The 15,432-nt window shown below is 44.2% G+C and overlaps 1 protein-coding gene across 2 annotated transcripts in view; it reads right to left on the bottom strand.

Moving 5' to 3' along the window:
* Window positions 1-5,661, bottom strand: part of DDX4 (DEAD-box helicase 4) — a 53,432-nt gene extending 47,771 nt beyond the window's left edge. For both annotated transcript variants that reach the window (XM_040977697.1, XM_040977698.1), the window contains exon 1: window positions 5,590-5,661. In XM_040977697.1, the coding sequence (XP_040833631.1) occupies window positions 5,590-5,661 (72 nt within the window). The remainder of the gene's footprint in view (window positions 1-5,589) is intronic.
* Window positions 5,662-15,432: the final 9,771 nt, after the last annotated feature.

Here is a 15,432-nt window from a genome sequence, read left to right as displayed (position 1 = left end):
GCTGGATACACTTATTCCCACAGTCAGATGCATCATTGGGCCAGCATCGGGCCTAGCAGTCAAGACAGCACTTGGGATGATCACCCACGGAGTGCCCATGTGCTGGCACCTGCTCTACTTCCTAATTCAGTTTCCTGTTGGCGTGCACCCTGGTAGGCAGCAGATGATGGCTCAAGCACTTAGTCTCTGTCACCTGGGCGGGAGATCTGGCTTGAGTTTCTGTGTCCTGGTTTTGACCTGGCCCATGCCAGTTGCACAGGCATTTGGGAGTCCACCAGCAGGTGAGAGCTGTCTGCACATATGCCCAGCCAGCTCTATTTAAAAGAAAATTTAAAAGCAGCATTACATCTAAAAAAAAAATCCAGTTGACTATCTGGTACACTCCCATATCCATACATTCTGAAACTCATGCCAGTAAGCCTGCATGCAATGTAAAAATGCATAACCACTTGGCGTTCTTTACTCTATAACGCTACATAATCAATCTTACCTTAGATCTTTCATTGTTCTATCCTGAGGTAGTGCACTCACTTGAGTATCAAGTCTTAAAGATTCTAAGGCGCTTCCAGAGCAGTGCCTTACTGTTTCAAAACTGTCTGTATATGTTATAAACCTCCAAATAAAGCTGCTAAAAAGGACTCAAGGAACAGTAATCACAGATATTGTTACGGACGTTACTAATCCAAAACTCCTGATCTTAGCCAAAGGCCAAGAAGTGACGTAAAACACCATCAACTTTAAAGGGAAGCAAGCATTTCTCTCAAAACATAAATTCAGTTAAGATAGCTAGTCAAAATGGGGGTCTTTAAAAGAAACGACCTCGAATGAAAGACCTCAGATTTCTCTCACATAGAAATGTATTCACCCCTAGTATGCAATTTTTATTCAACCAAGACAAGCAAACAAAGTCATCAATTACACCACACCCCTGGATGACAACCTAATGGAACAACTAGTACCAGATGTCAAGTTTGCAGACCAGTGCAAAATACTAAAATTGATACCCCATAATATATTAAGAATTACAGGTTTGAATCAGCAATTTGGCCAGGGATTTGACCACCTGTTAGGATGCCTGCCTCCCACACTAGGTTCGTGGCTCTGGCTCTGAATTCAGCTTCCAACCAGCGTAGATTGGGAGTAAGCAGGTGGTGGTTCAAGATCAAGATGCTTGCCCAGGCCCAAACTTGGCAGGTTTCTTCTCCCTTCCTCCCATCTCTTTGCCTCTCAAATTTAACAAAATTAAGAATTATGGCATAAATTGTCAACATCAACCAATATTCAAGGTAATATTTCCAGTGCCAATAAATAAGCTAGGTTATTGAATAATGAATTTGAAAAAGGTGAATTCCAAAAATGTATTGTACACAATATGTACAATAAGCTACAGTACAGTGTACAGTGTGATGAATTCTTCATAAAGCCTATCTGTGTAAATTAAACTTTGCATCATAACAAATCTATGAAGATTAAGGGGGAACCATAAAATGTTTTACATCCAACTAATTTCCTATTTTAAAATAAATTTCAAAATAACAATCTGAAGATTGTTGTTTCAATATCATAATTGAAAGCTAACATCATCTTAAAATGCTCACAAAAACTCCTATTATGGTATATCATTTTCCATGTTATGTAACTACAAGAAAGTATTTCTAGGTAGTAATGCAAATAGCAGTGAAGAGTAGAAAGAAACTACACTCAACAATGAGGACCAGAGTCTGCGTCATGGCACTGGGTTTAACTCACTGATGCAGACACCTGCAGCCCGTATCAGGACGCTGATTGGAGTTTTCTGTTAATACACTTGGAAAGGCAGCAGATAATGGCCAAGTGCTTAGGCCCTAGCCCCCACCCACAGACCCACAGGTCTGGGCCCCACGCCTTCAGCATGGCCCACTCCCAGTTGAGGACATTTGCACACAGAACCACTGACAGAAGATTTGTCTCTACTCCTGTCACGCTGCCTTTCAAATAATAAAACTTTTAAAAAATTACTGCCACATACAATTATGTAAAACAGAAGAAAATTCACTGGGACTAGTAGAGTGGCTCAACAGGCTAATCCTTCACCTGCCAGTGCCTACATCCTTTATGAGTGCCAGTTCATGTTCCAGCTGCTCCACTGCCTGATCCAGCTCCCTGTTTGTGGCCTGGAAGGCAACAAAGAATGACTCAAGTCATTAGGATCCTGCACCCAAGTGGGAAACTGACAGAAGCTCTGGCTTCTGAGTGCCATCCGGCTCAGTTCTGGTCATTGTGGGGCTTTGAAAAGTGAACCCGGGCCCGGCGGCATAGCCTAGTGGCTAAAGTCCTCGCCTTGAATGCACCAGGACCCCATAAGGGTGTCAGTTCTAAAACCCGGCAGCTCCGCTTCCCATCCAGCTCCCTGCTGTGGCCTGGGAAAGTAGTGGAGGATGGCCCAAAGCTTTGGGACCCTGCAGCCATGTGGGAGATCTGGAAGAGGTTCCTGGTTCCCGGCTTTGGATTGGTGCAGCACCGGCCGTTGAGCTCACTTGGGGAGTGAATCATCGGACGGAAGATCAGATCTTCCTCTCTGTCTCTCCTTCTCTCTGTATATCTGACTTTCCAATAAAAAATAAATAAATCTTAAAAAAAAAAAGTGAACCCGGGGATGAGAGATCTCTGTCTCTCCTTCTCTTTGTCAATATGCCTTTCAAATAAAAAGAAATAAATCTTTTTTAAAAACTTATTTAAAATTTTAATGGAAGTGGTTATTCCAATCAGCAATATTTGGGGGTGATTTTTCTCTTTTATGATGGGAAATGGATGACAAAGATGTAACATACAAAAGATACTATTTCTTTCTTTATTCTCCCTGCAAGGCAGAAAGAAACAGAAAGAGCTTTCTATATTCTGCCTGCTAGCTCAACTTCCCAAATGCCTGTAGCAGGCAGGGCAGGGTCAGGCCAGAGCATGGAACTTAATTCAGGTCCCCTGTGTGGGTGGCAAGCCTTCACTTCTGCCTCCCAGGATAAGCATTTGCCATAAGCTAGAAGTAGAAGCAGACCTAGGACTCACACTCAGGCATTCTGATATGTAATGGGGCACCCCAAGGGATGTCTAAACTGCTATTCCAAAAGTGTATCCCAGAAGATACTATTTACAAAATAGGGTGCAAGACAAGAAAGATCAGCAATTGGGAATCATATTTGGAGTAGTCTAATATAAGTTCCTCATATCAATGAAATTCAATTAAGATAAAAGTTAGCTTATTTGTAAAAAATAATAAGAAGAATTTCCACTAAGGCGTGACCACCAGATATGGTTAAAAATGACATGGTTAAAAATGACAGAGATTTCAAACAAGAAATTCTGAAGGGAGAAAAACTACTTTTGCAGACACTGTCAAAACTTAATTCTTACAAAACTTAATTGCAAAAACAATTCTTTAAATTGTACTATTTTCCAGGATGGGCATTTAGCAATTAAGATGCCAGGTGGATGCCCACATCCCATCATCAAGGGCCTGGGTCCAAGTACTGGCTTCGGTTCGAATTCCAGCTTCTTGTTAACGAGCACCATAGCAGGTAGCTGTTGACTCAAGCAGTTGAGTGCCTGACACCCTTGTGGGAGACCTGGATGGAGTTCCTGGATCCTGGTTTCGGGCAGGCCCAGCCTGGCTGCTGTATTCATTTGAAAGGCAGAGTTACAGAGAGAGGGAGAGACAGAGTCAGGGGAAGCAGGGAGACTCGCCCACTGGTTCACTGCTCAAATGGTTGCAACTGACAGGCAGAAGCCAAAAGCTAGAAATCCTGTAATTGGGGAGCCAATAATGTGGCACAGTGGTTAAGCTACCAGCTATAAAGCTGGCATGCCATGTGCGTACCAGCTGTTCCAATCATTTCCAATCCAGCTCCCTTCTAATGTACCTGGGAGAGCAGCCAAAGCAGCAAGTACTTTGGTCCCTGTTACCAATGTAGGAGACCCAGATGAAGCTCCTGGTTTCAAACTAGCCCAACCCCAGCAACTGCAGTCATCTGGCGAGTAAACTAGCAGACGGAAGATCTCTCTATGTTTCAAATTAAATATCTTTTTAGAAAATTTAAAAAATATATTAATTTTTAATATGGTTTTCAAGCCAGAACTGAAATGCAAAAGCCTATCCATGTTCCTTCTTTTGAATTACAATGTAACTTCCACAATGGTATTAGGGAAAAATTCTGATGATTCGTGCATCAAACCAATGATTTCACCTCGATCAACATTATACACATATATGTATATATACATATATATGTGTATATATATATATTTTACTGCAAAGTCAGATATATACAGAGAGGAAGAGAGACAGAGAGGAAGATATTCCGTCTGATGACTCACTCCCCAAGTGACCGCAACGGCTGGTACTGCACTGATCCAAAGCTGGGAACCAGGAACCTCTTCCAGGTCTCCCAGGCGGGCACAGGGTCCCAAAGCTTTGGGCCATCCTCCACTACTTTCCCAGGCCACAAGCAGGGAGCTGGATGGGAAGTGGAGCTGCCGGGATTAGAACCAGTGTCCATATGGGATCTTGGTACATTCAAGGCGAAGACTTTAGCCACTAGGCCATGTCACCAGGCCTTATAAATATATTTTTAAATACCTTCTCTTGAGCATACCATTTGTGATTTATGGGGTAAAGTTACCACCTGTGACAGCAGTTAAACACTCAAGTGTTCCACTTTTGATCCAGCCCGCTACTAATGACCTAGGAAATCCACAGGCAATAGCTCAAGTATCTGGGCCCCTAACATGCATGTGGGAGACCTGAAGAAGCTGCTGGTCACCACTGCCATCCTGGGAGTATACCAGCACATGGAAGATCTGCCTCTCTCTCTCTAACTCCTACTTTCAAAACACATAATATAAAAAAAAAAAAAAAAAAACCTTCCCACATAAAATTAATTTTCAGAATTCAACATACTAACCAAAATCAAAATCAAATTGTTATTAGTATTTACACAGAGAAGAGGAGAGACAGAGGAAGATCTTCCATCTGCTGATTTACTGCCCAAGTGGCCGCAATGGCCAAAGCTGAGCTGATCCAAAGCCAGGAGCCTCTTCTGGGTCTCCTACGTGCTGTGCAGGGTACCAAGGCTTCGGGTTGTCCTCAACTGCTTTCCCAGACCACAAGCAAGCAGCTGGATGGGAAGTGGCGCCACCGAGACACAAACTGGTGCCAATATGGAATCCTGGTCACGTGCAAGGCAAGGATTTTAGTCGCTCAGCTACCACACCAGGCCCCAAATTATTATTTTCAATTTCCCATATAAGCGTCTGCCAGTCAACCACATTTGTGCAAGCCTACTTTCACCTGTGGTTAGTTAGTCCTCAATCGGTGAGGTTTAAATTATGTTGTGAATATTATTATACCTATTTTGGTTTCTAATTCTCAAATTACCTTAATCTATTTAAGGCTGAGCATGCCTCCTCCTCATCCTCTTCACTTAACTAATTAATAACAATAATATGTAGATAAACACTAAAAACAGTATCTGTAATTGAGACCTATCCCTCTAAGGCGCTTTGTTAAAAAAAAAAAATCAACAGCATTCGCAAACCCAAATGCTGAAGTTCCTTTACCTTCTCCACCCCAGGGACATAGGAAGACACGTGAGGTTTGATGATTTCTGCTTCCCAATCCTCATCTCCCATGGTGACTTCGAATTCTAGTATCAAAAATAATCACAGTAATTGGTTAAATCAGGTCATTTTATCTTCAAACGCATAATCAACCATCCTTTCACGTACACGTCTTGCAACTCCCCGAAGTAAGGTACTGATCTTCCAATGAAAATTGTGTTTCTTACCTAGAGGTGTTCTTTTTATCCTTAAAATCCAGTCAAAGCATTTACCTACTCATTTTAGCAATGCGGGGGCCTTCCCCCAAGATCCGTCTGTAGAATTTATCTCCTCCTTTAAGGGTCCCTAACTGGCTCAGAAGATACTAAACGGAGGGGGAAATGTTCACATTTCCCCTCCACTTCCCCTTGAAAGGCAGCTAGGCTTGTTCGGTTTAGATGTTGGGGTTTTACTGGGGGGATAGGGGAGCAGGTCCTGGAGCTGGATGGGAAAAGAGAGTTGTGTTGGATGGCCTAGATCCTTCCACTGAAGGACAAGAAGCATGCGTACAGAAACGATACTTCAGCCATCTTTTGTTCTAGAAGGAAAAGAAAAGCCGCGTCGGCCCTGGGCAAAGCGTTCGCCTCTTCCGCAGGCCTCAAGCCCTTCTCCAACACCTCTGGGGCTTTAGGCCGGCAAGTGGCCAGAAGGCTCCAAAGTTGGATTCAAATCCCCCCTTTCCCCTCCCGACTGGCTCCATAAGTTCTTCGTTTGGCCCAATTTCCAACTACCAGCACGTCTGTTGGGCTGGGGTCCCGCTGATACCCCGAGGGAGGCAGTCGGCCCACTCACCTCCCGGCTGCTGGCTCTCCCCTGGTCCTCTGGCTCGGACGCCGCTTAAACGGCTGCACGTGCAGGACGCCGGCTGCATCGGTCGGGCGAGCAGCTCCACCAACAAATAGCACCAGGCGACGGGCGCCACTGGCCAATCAGCGCTCGGCTGGCCGGCGGGGTCCCGCCCCTCTCTCGCCCCCTGCGCGTTCCCTTCCTGCTAGCATTCGAGGGGGCCACGTCACAGGCCTTCTCGAAGGGTGGCCCGTTGGGGCTCCAGGTCCAGGGCTGCACGAGGGCTCACTCCTCATTGGTTTCCACATTCTTGGGCCGGATCCTCCATCTGCTTTCCCTCTAATTGTTCCCCAGCACACCGGAGATGGCCACTTCCTACTAATTAAAGTGGAAGACAAAAGAGGAGGAAAATGGCGCCCTCTCTCCTTCCCCTCGTGCTTTCTCTGCCCTTTTTACCTACCCTTGGCCGCTCTGGTTGTGAATGTCTGAGGTGTGGACATTTTACACATCCGGGGACTCCAGGGGCCTCAACGTACAGCTGGAGCTTGCACAGGTGGCACATTCACTTTGCCTCCGAGTTAGAGGAGGCAGGATGAAACTCCTCCATCCCTCTGGTCGAGCTCAGGTTGTCGAAAAGAAATGTGGAGTGAATCGGAGCTCCATCTCTTGGGGATGCCAATAACCTGTGTGACCCAGAAGGAAAGAGGAAACTGGTGTAGGCAGGCCATCAAGGCCTGGGTTGGTGGCACAGCTGATTATATCATCCCTAAGTGCACCCACCGAGGACATTTCAATCCTTAATGTCCTGCCCATCAGATATTCTGTACCTCCCCACCCCCACCCACAAAAGAGGGGAATTTGTCAGTACTTTCCTCATCCCTGCGGAGAGCATGACTGTTCAAAACCCTAGATTTCAGTTTCCACTGGTTTTAATTCTCTGAGTTTTAAATCCCAGCACGATATGTGTTTCTCAGGCAATAAAGGATAAGACACTTTATAGACTTGGGTTTGCCACACCCTTTCCATTCCTAGAACCACCAATTCAGATTCACCACCCAGAATGGGTAAGCACTTAACTTTGCCAGGCTGTTCTCAAGGTGAACCCTGTGTAAAAGACAATTTTTAACATAACTGTCATTTGAAGTAATTTCTAGTTAAAAATCTAATTTTCAATGCTGCTTCACTCCCCAAATGGCCACAATGGCCAGAGCCAGGCCAGTCTAAAGCTGAGAGCCAGGAGTTTCTTCCAGGTCTCCTACACGATTATAGGGATGCAAAGACCTTAGGTCATGCTCCACTGCTTTCATAAGCTATCAGGAAGCTGAATCAGAAGTAGAGCAGCTGGGGCTAGAATAATCTAGAATCATATGGGATGCCAGTGCCACAGGCATAGGACTATCCTGATACACCATCACACCAGCCATGATGCTCTGGATTTATATCCAGGGTGCTCTAGTTACACTCATGCAGTTTGAATTGTAAAAATGTTAATATCATGATAAAATGTTTATTCAGCAATAGGAACAGTATATGAAATCACGAATCTACAATGAAAACCAACTAGGTTTTAGCCATTTGAGAGACAGAGATAAATGGTTCCCATTTGGTGTTCATTCCCCCCAAGTGCCTGCAACAGCTGGCTCTGGAGTTGAGATAAAGCCAAAGGCAGGAACTCCATACAGCTCTCCCTCATGGGTGGTAGGGAGCTAGATAATTGAGCTGTTGCCTTCCAGAGTCTGCATTAACTGGTGTCCGGAGCTGGAGCTGGGAATTGAACCCTGTTCTCTATTAATAGGAAGCAGGTTCCCTGACTGCTAGGCTACCTGCCTTCTCCCAGATATTTTTTAAAGTATGGAAAATGGACAGAACTTCTGCAATGAATATATTTCTGAAAAAACATTTAGGAAACATCCTCCGCTATTGGTTCTTGAACAGATTTTTGTTCATCCAGCGCCTGTGACATCAGCATCCCACATGAGTATTGGTTCAAGGCCCAACTGCTCTGCTTCTAATCTTCTTCCTACTGATGCTGCTAGAAAGATCTTTTGGAGTGAACCAGAGGACAGATCTCCATCTCTCCTCTCTCTGTGTCACTCTGTCTTTCAAATAATATTTTTTTTTAAAAAAAAAGGACATTGTGAACCTTATCTTTCAACACTATTTTTAAAAAATAATATTGATTTATTCATTCACGAGGCAGAGTGACAGAGAACAAGAGACACACAGAGAGAAACAGAAAAAAGGACAGATACAGAGGGAGACTGAGAGAAACAGAAACATCTTTCCTCCACTAGTTCATTCTCCAAATCACTGCGGTAGCCAGAGCTGGGCCAGGCCAAAACCAAAAGATGGAAGCTTCTCCCAGATCTCCCAGGAGGTTGGAGGGGCCCAAGTACTTGGGTCATCTTCCACTGAGTGCTTTCCTAGGAGCATTTGTAGGGGGCTGGTAGGAAGTGGAGCTTGAGATCACTCAAAGTTTTGAAATTAAATCAAGCTACATTTTCTTAAATAATATTTTTTAAAGATTTATTTCATTTTTATTGCAAACTCAGATATACAGAGACAGACAGAAAGACAGACAGAGAGGAAGATCTTCCATCTGATGATTCATTCCCCAAGTGACTGCAGTGGACAGAGCTGAGCTGATCCAAAGCCAGGAGCCAGGAACTTCTTCCACATCTCCCGTGTGGATCCAGGGTCCCAAGGCTTTGGGCCATCCTTGACTGCTTTCCCAGGCTACAAGCAGGTAGCTGGGTGGAAAGTGGGGCCACAGGGATTAAAACCGGTGCCCATATGGGATCCTAGCGCATTCAAGGTGAGGACTTCAGCTGCTAGGCCATGGTGCCAGGCCCCATTGCTATGATCTTAAGAAAGTGCTATGTAAATCCAAGCAAAAGGAAATGTGGATAGTGAGGTTGACAAGTTAAATAACACCCAGCAGGTGCACATATCCTATCAGTAAACTGAGTTTACTTAAGACTAAAACTGTTAAAATATGGCTTCTTTCACTGTGTGTGAATAAGTTTTAACGGCTAGTAAGTCATTAAGACATACGTACAGATTTCACATGCAACTTAGAGAAATTTTAGGAAGGGAATAGCACAATAGCTCAGTTGGCTTATCCTCTCTCTGCAAATGCCAGCATCCCATAAGGGAGCCAGTTCATGTCCTGGTTGCTCCCTTCCCATCCAGCATCCTGCTTGTGGCCTGGGAAAGCAGTGGAGAATGGTTCAAAGCCTTGGGATCCTACACCCACATGGGAGACCTGGAAGACGCTCCTGGTTGCTGGCTTTGGATCAGCTCAGCCCCACTTTGTGGACTGAACTAGCAGACAGAAGATCTTTCTCCCTATCTCTCCTTCTCTCTGTAAATCTGCCTTTCCAATAAAAATAAATAAATCTTTTTTTTTTTAAAGAAACTTTAGGTAATTCTTTTGACCTATGGGCTCTCAGACACTAAACATACCATGATTGTCTGTGGTAGCACATGATCAGTACTGGCTGCTTCAATAATGAAATGATAAGTGAAGGGCCTGGCGCGGTGGCGCAGTGGTTAAGGTCCTCGCGTGCCGGGTTCTAATCCCGGCAGCCCCGCTTCCCTTTCAGCTCCCTGCCTGTGGCCCGGGAAAGCAGTCGAGGACGGCCCAAAGCCTTGGGACCCTGCACCCGCGTGGGAGACCCGGAAGAGGCTCCTGGCATAGTATCGGCCGTAATGCTCACTTGGGGAGTGAATCATCGGACGGAAGATCTTCCTCTCTGTCTCTCCTCTCTGTATATCCACCTTTCCAATAAAATAATAATAATAATAAAAATAAAAAATGATGAGTGAAAACATTAAGAGAAACTTCTTTTAAAAATGGATACTTGAGGGTTCACACCATGGAATAGTAGACTAAGCCTCTGCCTGCAGTACTGTCATCCCATATGTGCTCTGTTTCTTGTCCAACCTGCTCCACTTATGATCCAGCTCCCTGCTAATGTGCATAAGAAAACAGTGAATAGCCCAAGACCTCAAGCCCTTGTGCCCACATGAGACCAGGATGTCATCTGCTCTCTTGTGATATGGCCAGAAGGCCATCACTGGGGGCAAAACGGATGGGGCCACTTGATTCTGGACTTCCTGCCTCTGAACTTATGAGATAAGTAAATCTCTTTCATGTTTACGTTATTCTGCCTTACATGTTTTGTTATATCAACCGAAAACAGACTCATACAGAACTCAGAGTTTAAAAGATTTGCTCTTGGGAGGCAGCTAAAATAACAGCTTGGATCTCTTGTGTTTAACTGGGCTACTTAGTGTTTCTTCCACATGCATAACATTTATAGGTCAGGAAGAAATTGGGTAGAGTTTAGGCATAAACTTGGGGGATCCTCCTGACTATCAAGTGTAATATTCCCCCTACATTAAAGTGCTTGTGATTGTCCTAAACTCTGTCTTCTGTTGTTCAGACCAGATTTTAGCAGACTACGGCTAAAATCTGTGAAAATGGGAAAACTCAGCAGTGCTGTTTCCATTTCCTAAATGTCATGTCTTCCAACAGCTGGCTGTTTTGATTTACTCTCCAGTGCCAACAGGGAGTATTTTTGGTATGCTGTGCGGAAGCAAAGAATTCATCATTGTAATCAGAGGGAATCAGTGTGCTAAAATCTTATTCAGCTATTATCAGACTAGACTGCATTGAAATATTTGGTAAAAGGTTTACATTTTCGTAGAAGTCAACAAGGATTGGGGGATTAAACTGTGGAAGAGCTATACATTCTAGATTGGAGGATTTAGAAGAATTTGGATTAATCCAGATTGTATCCTGAAATGTCCAAGTATTTGGACCCCTGCCACTCACATGCGAGACAAGCAATGAGTTCCCGGACAGAATATTTGCTTCATTCAGACATTTGGGGAATGAACCAGCAGAGGGAGGATCTCTCTTCTTCTCCCCACATCTCTAACTAAATTTTTAAAACAAAGAAAAAAAAAAAAAACCAACGAATTAAAGCAAGTCAGTCATCCCTCCGAAACCACCAACAAGGTCAAGACACATAGATATTCTTTTTATTATTATTTATTTTTACTGGAAAGGCAGTCAGATTTACAGAGATAAAGAGATACAGAGAGAAAGATCTCCCATTTACATGGCTGGAGCTGAGCCAATTCGAATCCAGGAGCTAGGAGCTTTTTCCAGGTCTCACGCAAGTGTGCAGGGTACCAAGACTTTGGGCCATCCTCGAGTGCTTTTCCAGGACAAAAGTAGAGAGCTAGGTGGAAAATGGAACAGCCAGGAAATGAAGTGGTGCCCAGATGGGATCCTGATACTTGCAAGGTGAATAGTTAGTTATTGAGCTATTGCACCCCTCCCTCCTTTACCTCCTCCTCCACCCCCTGCCCACAAAGATATCCCAGCTTGAGAGTAAGTCTGCATTGCTTCTCTGGTGCCAGTAACCTGTATCAGGATGCAGGCTGCTGTCCTTTGGGTCAGCATCCTGAGGAAGGGGAGATGATCACAGAGCTATCTTAACAAAGCTCAGCAGTATGGGGGAGGGATTTTTAAGAGTTTATTGACTTGAAAAGCAGGGTGAAAGAGAGAGTGGGGCAAGACAGAGGCCATTTGCTGCTTAACCCCTTCAAATGGCTGCAACTGCCAGGGTTGGGGCCAGGGGCCAGGAGCTTCTTCCAGGCTTCCCACATGTGTGTAGAGGCCCAAGTATTTAGGCCATCTTCCACTGTTTGTTTACCCAGGAGCATTAGCAGGGTGGATGGGAAATGGAACAGCCAGACTTGAACCAAGGTGCAAGTACTATAGGCTGTGGCTTAACCTGTGCCTCTGACCCCAGCAATCTTTTTATTCATTTTCTTCATTTAGTATTCGCAAGTTTTTTTTTCTTTTTCTTTTCTCTCTTTCTTTCTTTTTTTTTTTTTCTAATCAGCTTCACAGTTTCCAAAGAAGGTCATTCTGGCTGTTTTGTCAGTTTATTCATTGCTTTTGTGGAAGGACAGAGTTTTAAAGTTCACTATCGTTTTTTGCTTTCATGTTGTTAGCTTACAATTATCTGAACATGGAATGCAGAGAAGGAAAATTTTGCTGTTGCTGAAGCTATCATGAGATTGTACTTTGAAAGCAAGCGCAAAGAGCAACTGCACGTTTGTAAGTAAGGGCACTATTAGCAAAATCACTTTTATCTCCATTTAAGGCAACATTCAGTCTACTGTTTGCCTTGTTTTTGGTCAAGCCCTCAACACTACAGGCAGTGTGTAGTGGGGCTTAGATATGGGAAAAGACTTTTTTTTTTCCTTTTTTTTGGTAGGGGGGGAAGACTTCTTGAGAAAGACTCCAAAAGCACAGACAGTCAAAGACAAAATGAACAATTGGGACTGCATCAAACTAAAAAGCCTTGTACCTGTACAGCAAAGGAAACCATTATCAAAGCGAAGAAACAAACAAACAACAAATTGGTTGAAAATCTTTGCACACAACAAAACTGACAGGGGACTAATATTCAGGATTTACAAAGAGTTTCAGAAACCCATGGACAGCAAAACAACAACGACAAAAAACAAACAAAAATTCCTGTGAAGAAATGGGTGAAGGAAATGAACAGACATTTTTCAAAACAACAGATTCAAATAGCTAACAGACATATGAAAAGATGCTCAGGTTCCCTAGCCATCAGGGAGATAGAAATAAAAACCACACTGAGGTCCCACCTAACTCCAATGAGATTGGCTTATGTTCAGAATTCTGCTAACAACACCTGCTAGCATGGATGTGGGGAGAAAGGTACCCTCCTTCACTGCTACTGGGAATGTAGGATAGTACATCCACTGTGGAAATCAGTATGGACAGTGCTTAGAGAACTCCAAACAAACCTACCATATGACCCACCCACTCATCCCGCTCCTAGGAATACAGCCAAAGGAAATGAAATCTGCATATGAGAAGGGGATCTGTAATCCTATATTCACAGCAGCACAATCTACAAAAGCAAAGACATGGAAACAATCCAGATGCTCGTCCAAAGAGTGGTTAAATAAACCTGTGGTACATCTACTCCATGGAATACTACTCAGCCATTACAAAGAATGAAATCATACCATATGCAACTAGATGGTTCCAACTAGAGACCCTTATGCTCAGCAAAATAAGTCAATCCCCAAAGGACAAACACCATATGTTCTCTCTGATATAAAGCAGCTATCATGCAAACTGTAAGATCAATAACCCTTTCCATACTATTTTTGCTGCAACCCATGTGTTTTGATGTTTTCGTTTTCATTTGCATTTCTTCCAAATAGCTTCATTTCTCTTGTCTAATTTATCACTGGCTCATGGGTCACATGATGGCATCATTTTACCCAGGAGGCTTTTGTGTTTTCTTTTCTTCACCCACACATTGGTTATTCAATGACAAGTGTTTTGCCTCCAAGGTGCTGTTTATTTTTTGTTTTAACTTCATTCCTGTTGTTGACTTTGTTTCAAGGCTCTCTCATTTAAGGGATTGTATGGCTTAATAGAGACTATCATATCCAGATGTGAAGATACAATGCAGTATGCATCTCTACTTCCAAATCAAACATGGATTCCCAATGAAACAGTTGGACATATCTACACAATGGGATGCTGGACTGTATGACATTGTCTGTACCAGCAATGGTGGGGCACACTTAAATAACAGACTGAAGAACTTATGACTGCTTATGAAGGACTGTACTATTGTAATAATATGGAGAAAATCCCAGTCCCTATGAAATTGTACCATAAAAATTTTTAAAAATTTAGAAGAAAAAAATAAATCTTTAAAAATGAAAAAGCACAACTTGCACATAAGACCTTAGTTTGGATTCTAGATATTCTATATCTTCAAACGACTGGCCTTGGGCAAGCCATTTTTAATCTCTAGACCATTTGCTTATAAAATACAAATATACTCTTTGCTATGTGTGGAAAATGCTATAGAAGAGTTAGGCAGTCACTGTCAGCGATTTGTTAAGTTTGAATCTTTTTTTTTTTTAAAGATTTATTTTTATTATTTTTTCATTGGAAAGGCGGATATACAGAGAGGACAGAGAGGAAGATCTTCCGTCCCATGATTCACTCCCCAAGTGAGCGCAACGGGCCGATACTATGCCAATCCGAAGGCAGGAGCCTCTTCTGGGTCTCCCACGCGGGTGCAGGGTCCCAAAGCCTTGGGCCGTCCCTGACTGCTTTCCTGGGCCACAGGCAGGGAGCTGGAAGGGAAGCGGGGCTGCCGGGATTAGAACCGGCGCCCATATGGGATCCCGGGCGTGCAAGGCGAGGACCTTTAACCACTTGCGCCACTGCGCCGGGCCCTAAATTTGAATCTTAAGATTTCTGGTCTTTATCCCATTGCAATACATTGCTTTTGTTGTTGTTGTTTGGGGTTTTTGTTTGTTTGTTTTTAAACCACTTGCTTCTTCTGCACGAAAGAGTTGGGGATGTTAGTGCGATTTTCGGGGACTTACCTTCAACTTTGAGAACACATTGGCAGAGGAGGGAGATGGCGTGGTAAACCAACAACTCTTGTATATATGTGTGTGCGCGGCTGCGCGCCAATCCAACTTCTCTGCGTGTCTACAGGGTCCCAGCAAGTGACCAGACTGCAGCGCAAAAACCTAGGAAGCTCGAAAAGGGAGATTTTGGACATCAGCCCCCTAGGGATGTGCTAGGTCTCGTTCTCTCACGTGGCCCCTGGAGTTAATAGGCCCGCAGGAGATAGAGACACTCCTAAATACTTTGGGACCTCCTGCGGCGCGAAAAGGATCCGGGCATCAACTGAGGCTGCTGGACTCACAGAACCGGCACGCCAGCACGCGCCGGCTGCCCCGCCTTCCGACCCCCGGGTGGGCGGGGCTCCGCGGTGAGGCGGGGCTGGTTGTGGCAGACCCTTCTGGGAGTTGTAGTCCGCGGTGGAGGGAGGATCGACAGCCGCTGAAGACGTGGTGCATTCAGAACTCTATTCCCCGTCGGCCCTCGCGGCCAAGGCCATCGTCTCTTCCTGTTTTGGG

This window comes from Ochotona curzoniae, unplaced genomic scaffold (assembly GCF_017591425.1).
Source record: "Ochotona curzoniae isolate NIBS_2020 unplaced genomic scaffold, NIBS_Ocur_1.0 contig_2754, whole genome shotgun sequence".
Lineage (NCBI taxonomy): Eukaryota > Metazoa > Chordata > Mammalia > Lagomorpha > Ochotonidae > Ochotona > Ochotona curzoniae.
The sequence above is the reverse complement of the archived record's forward strand: the minus strand, read 5'-3'. Positions and strand labels throughout refer to the sequence as shown.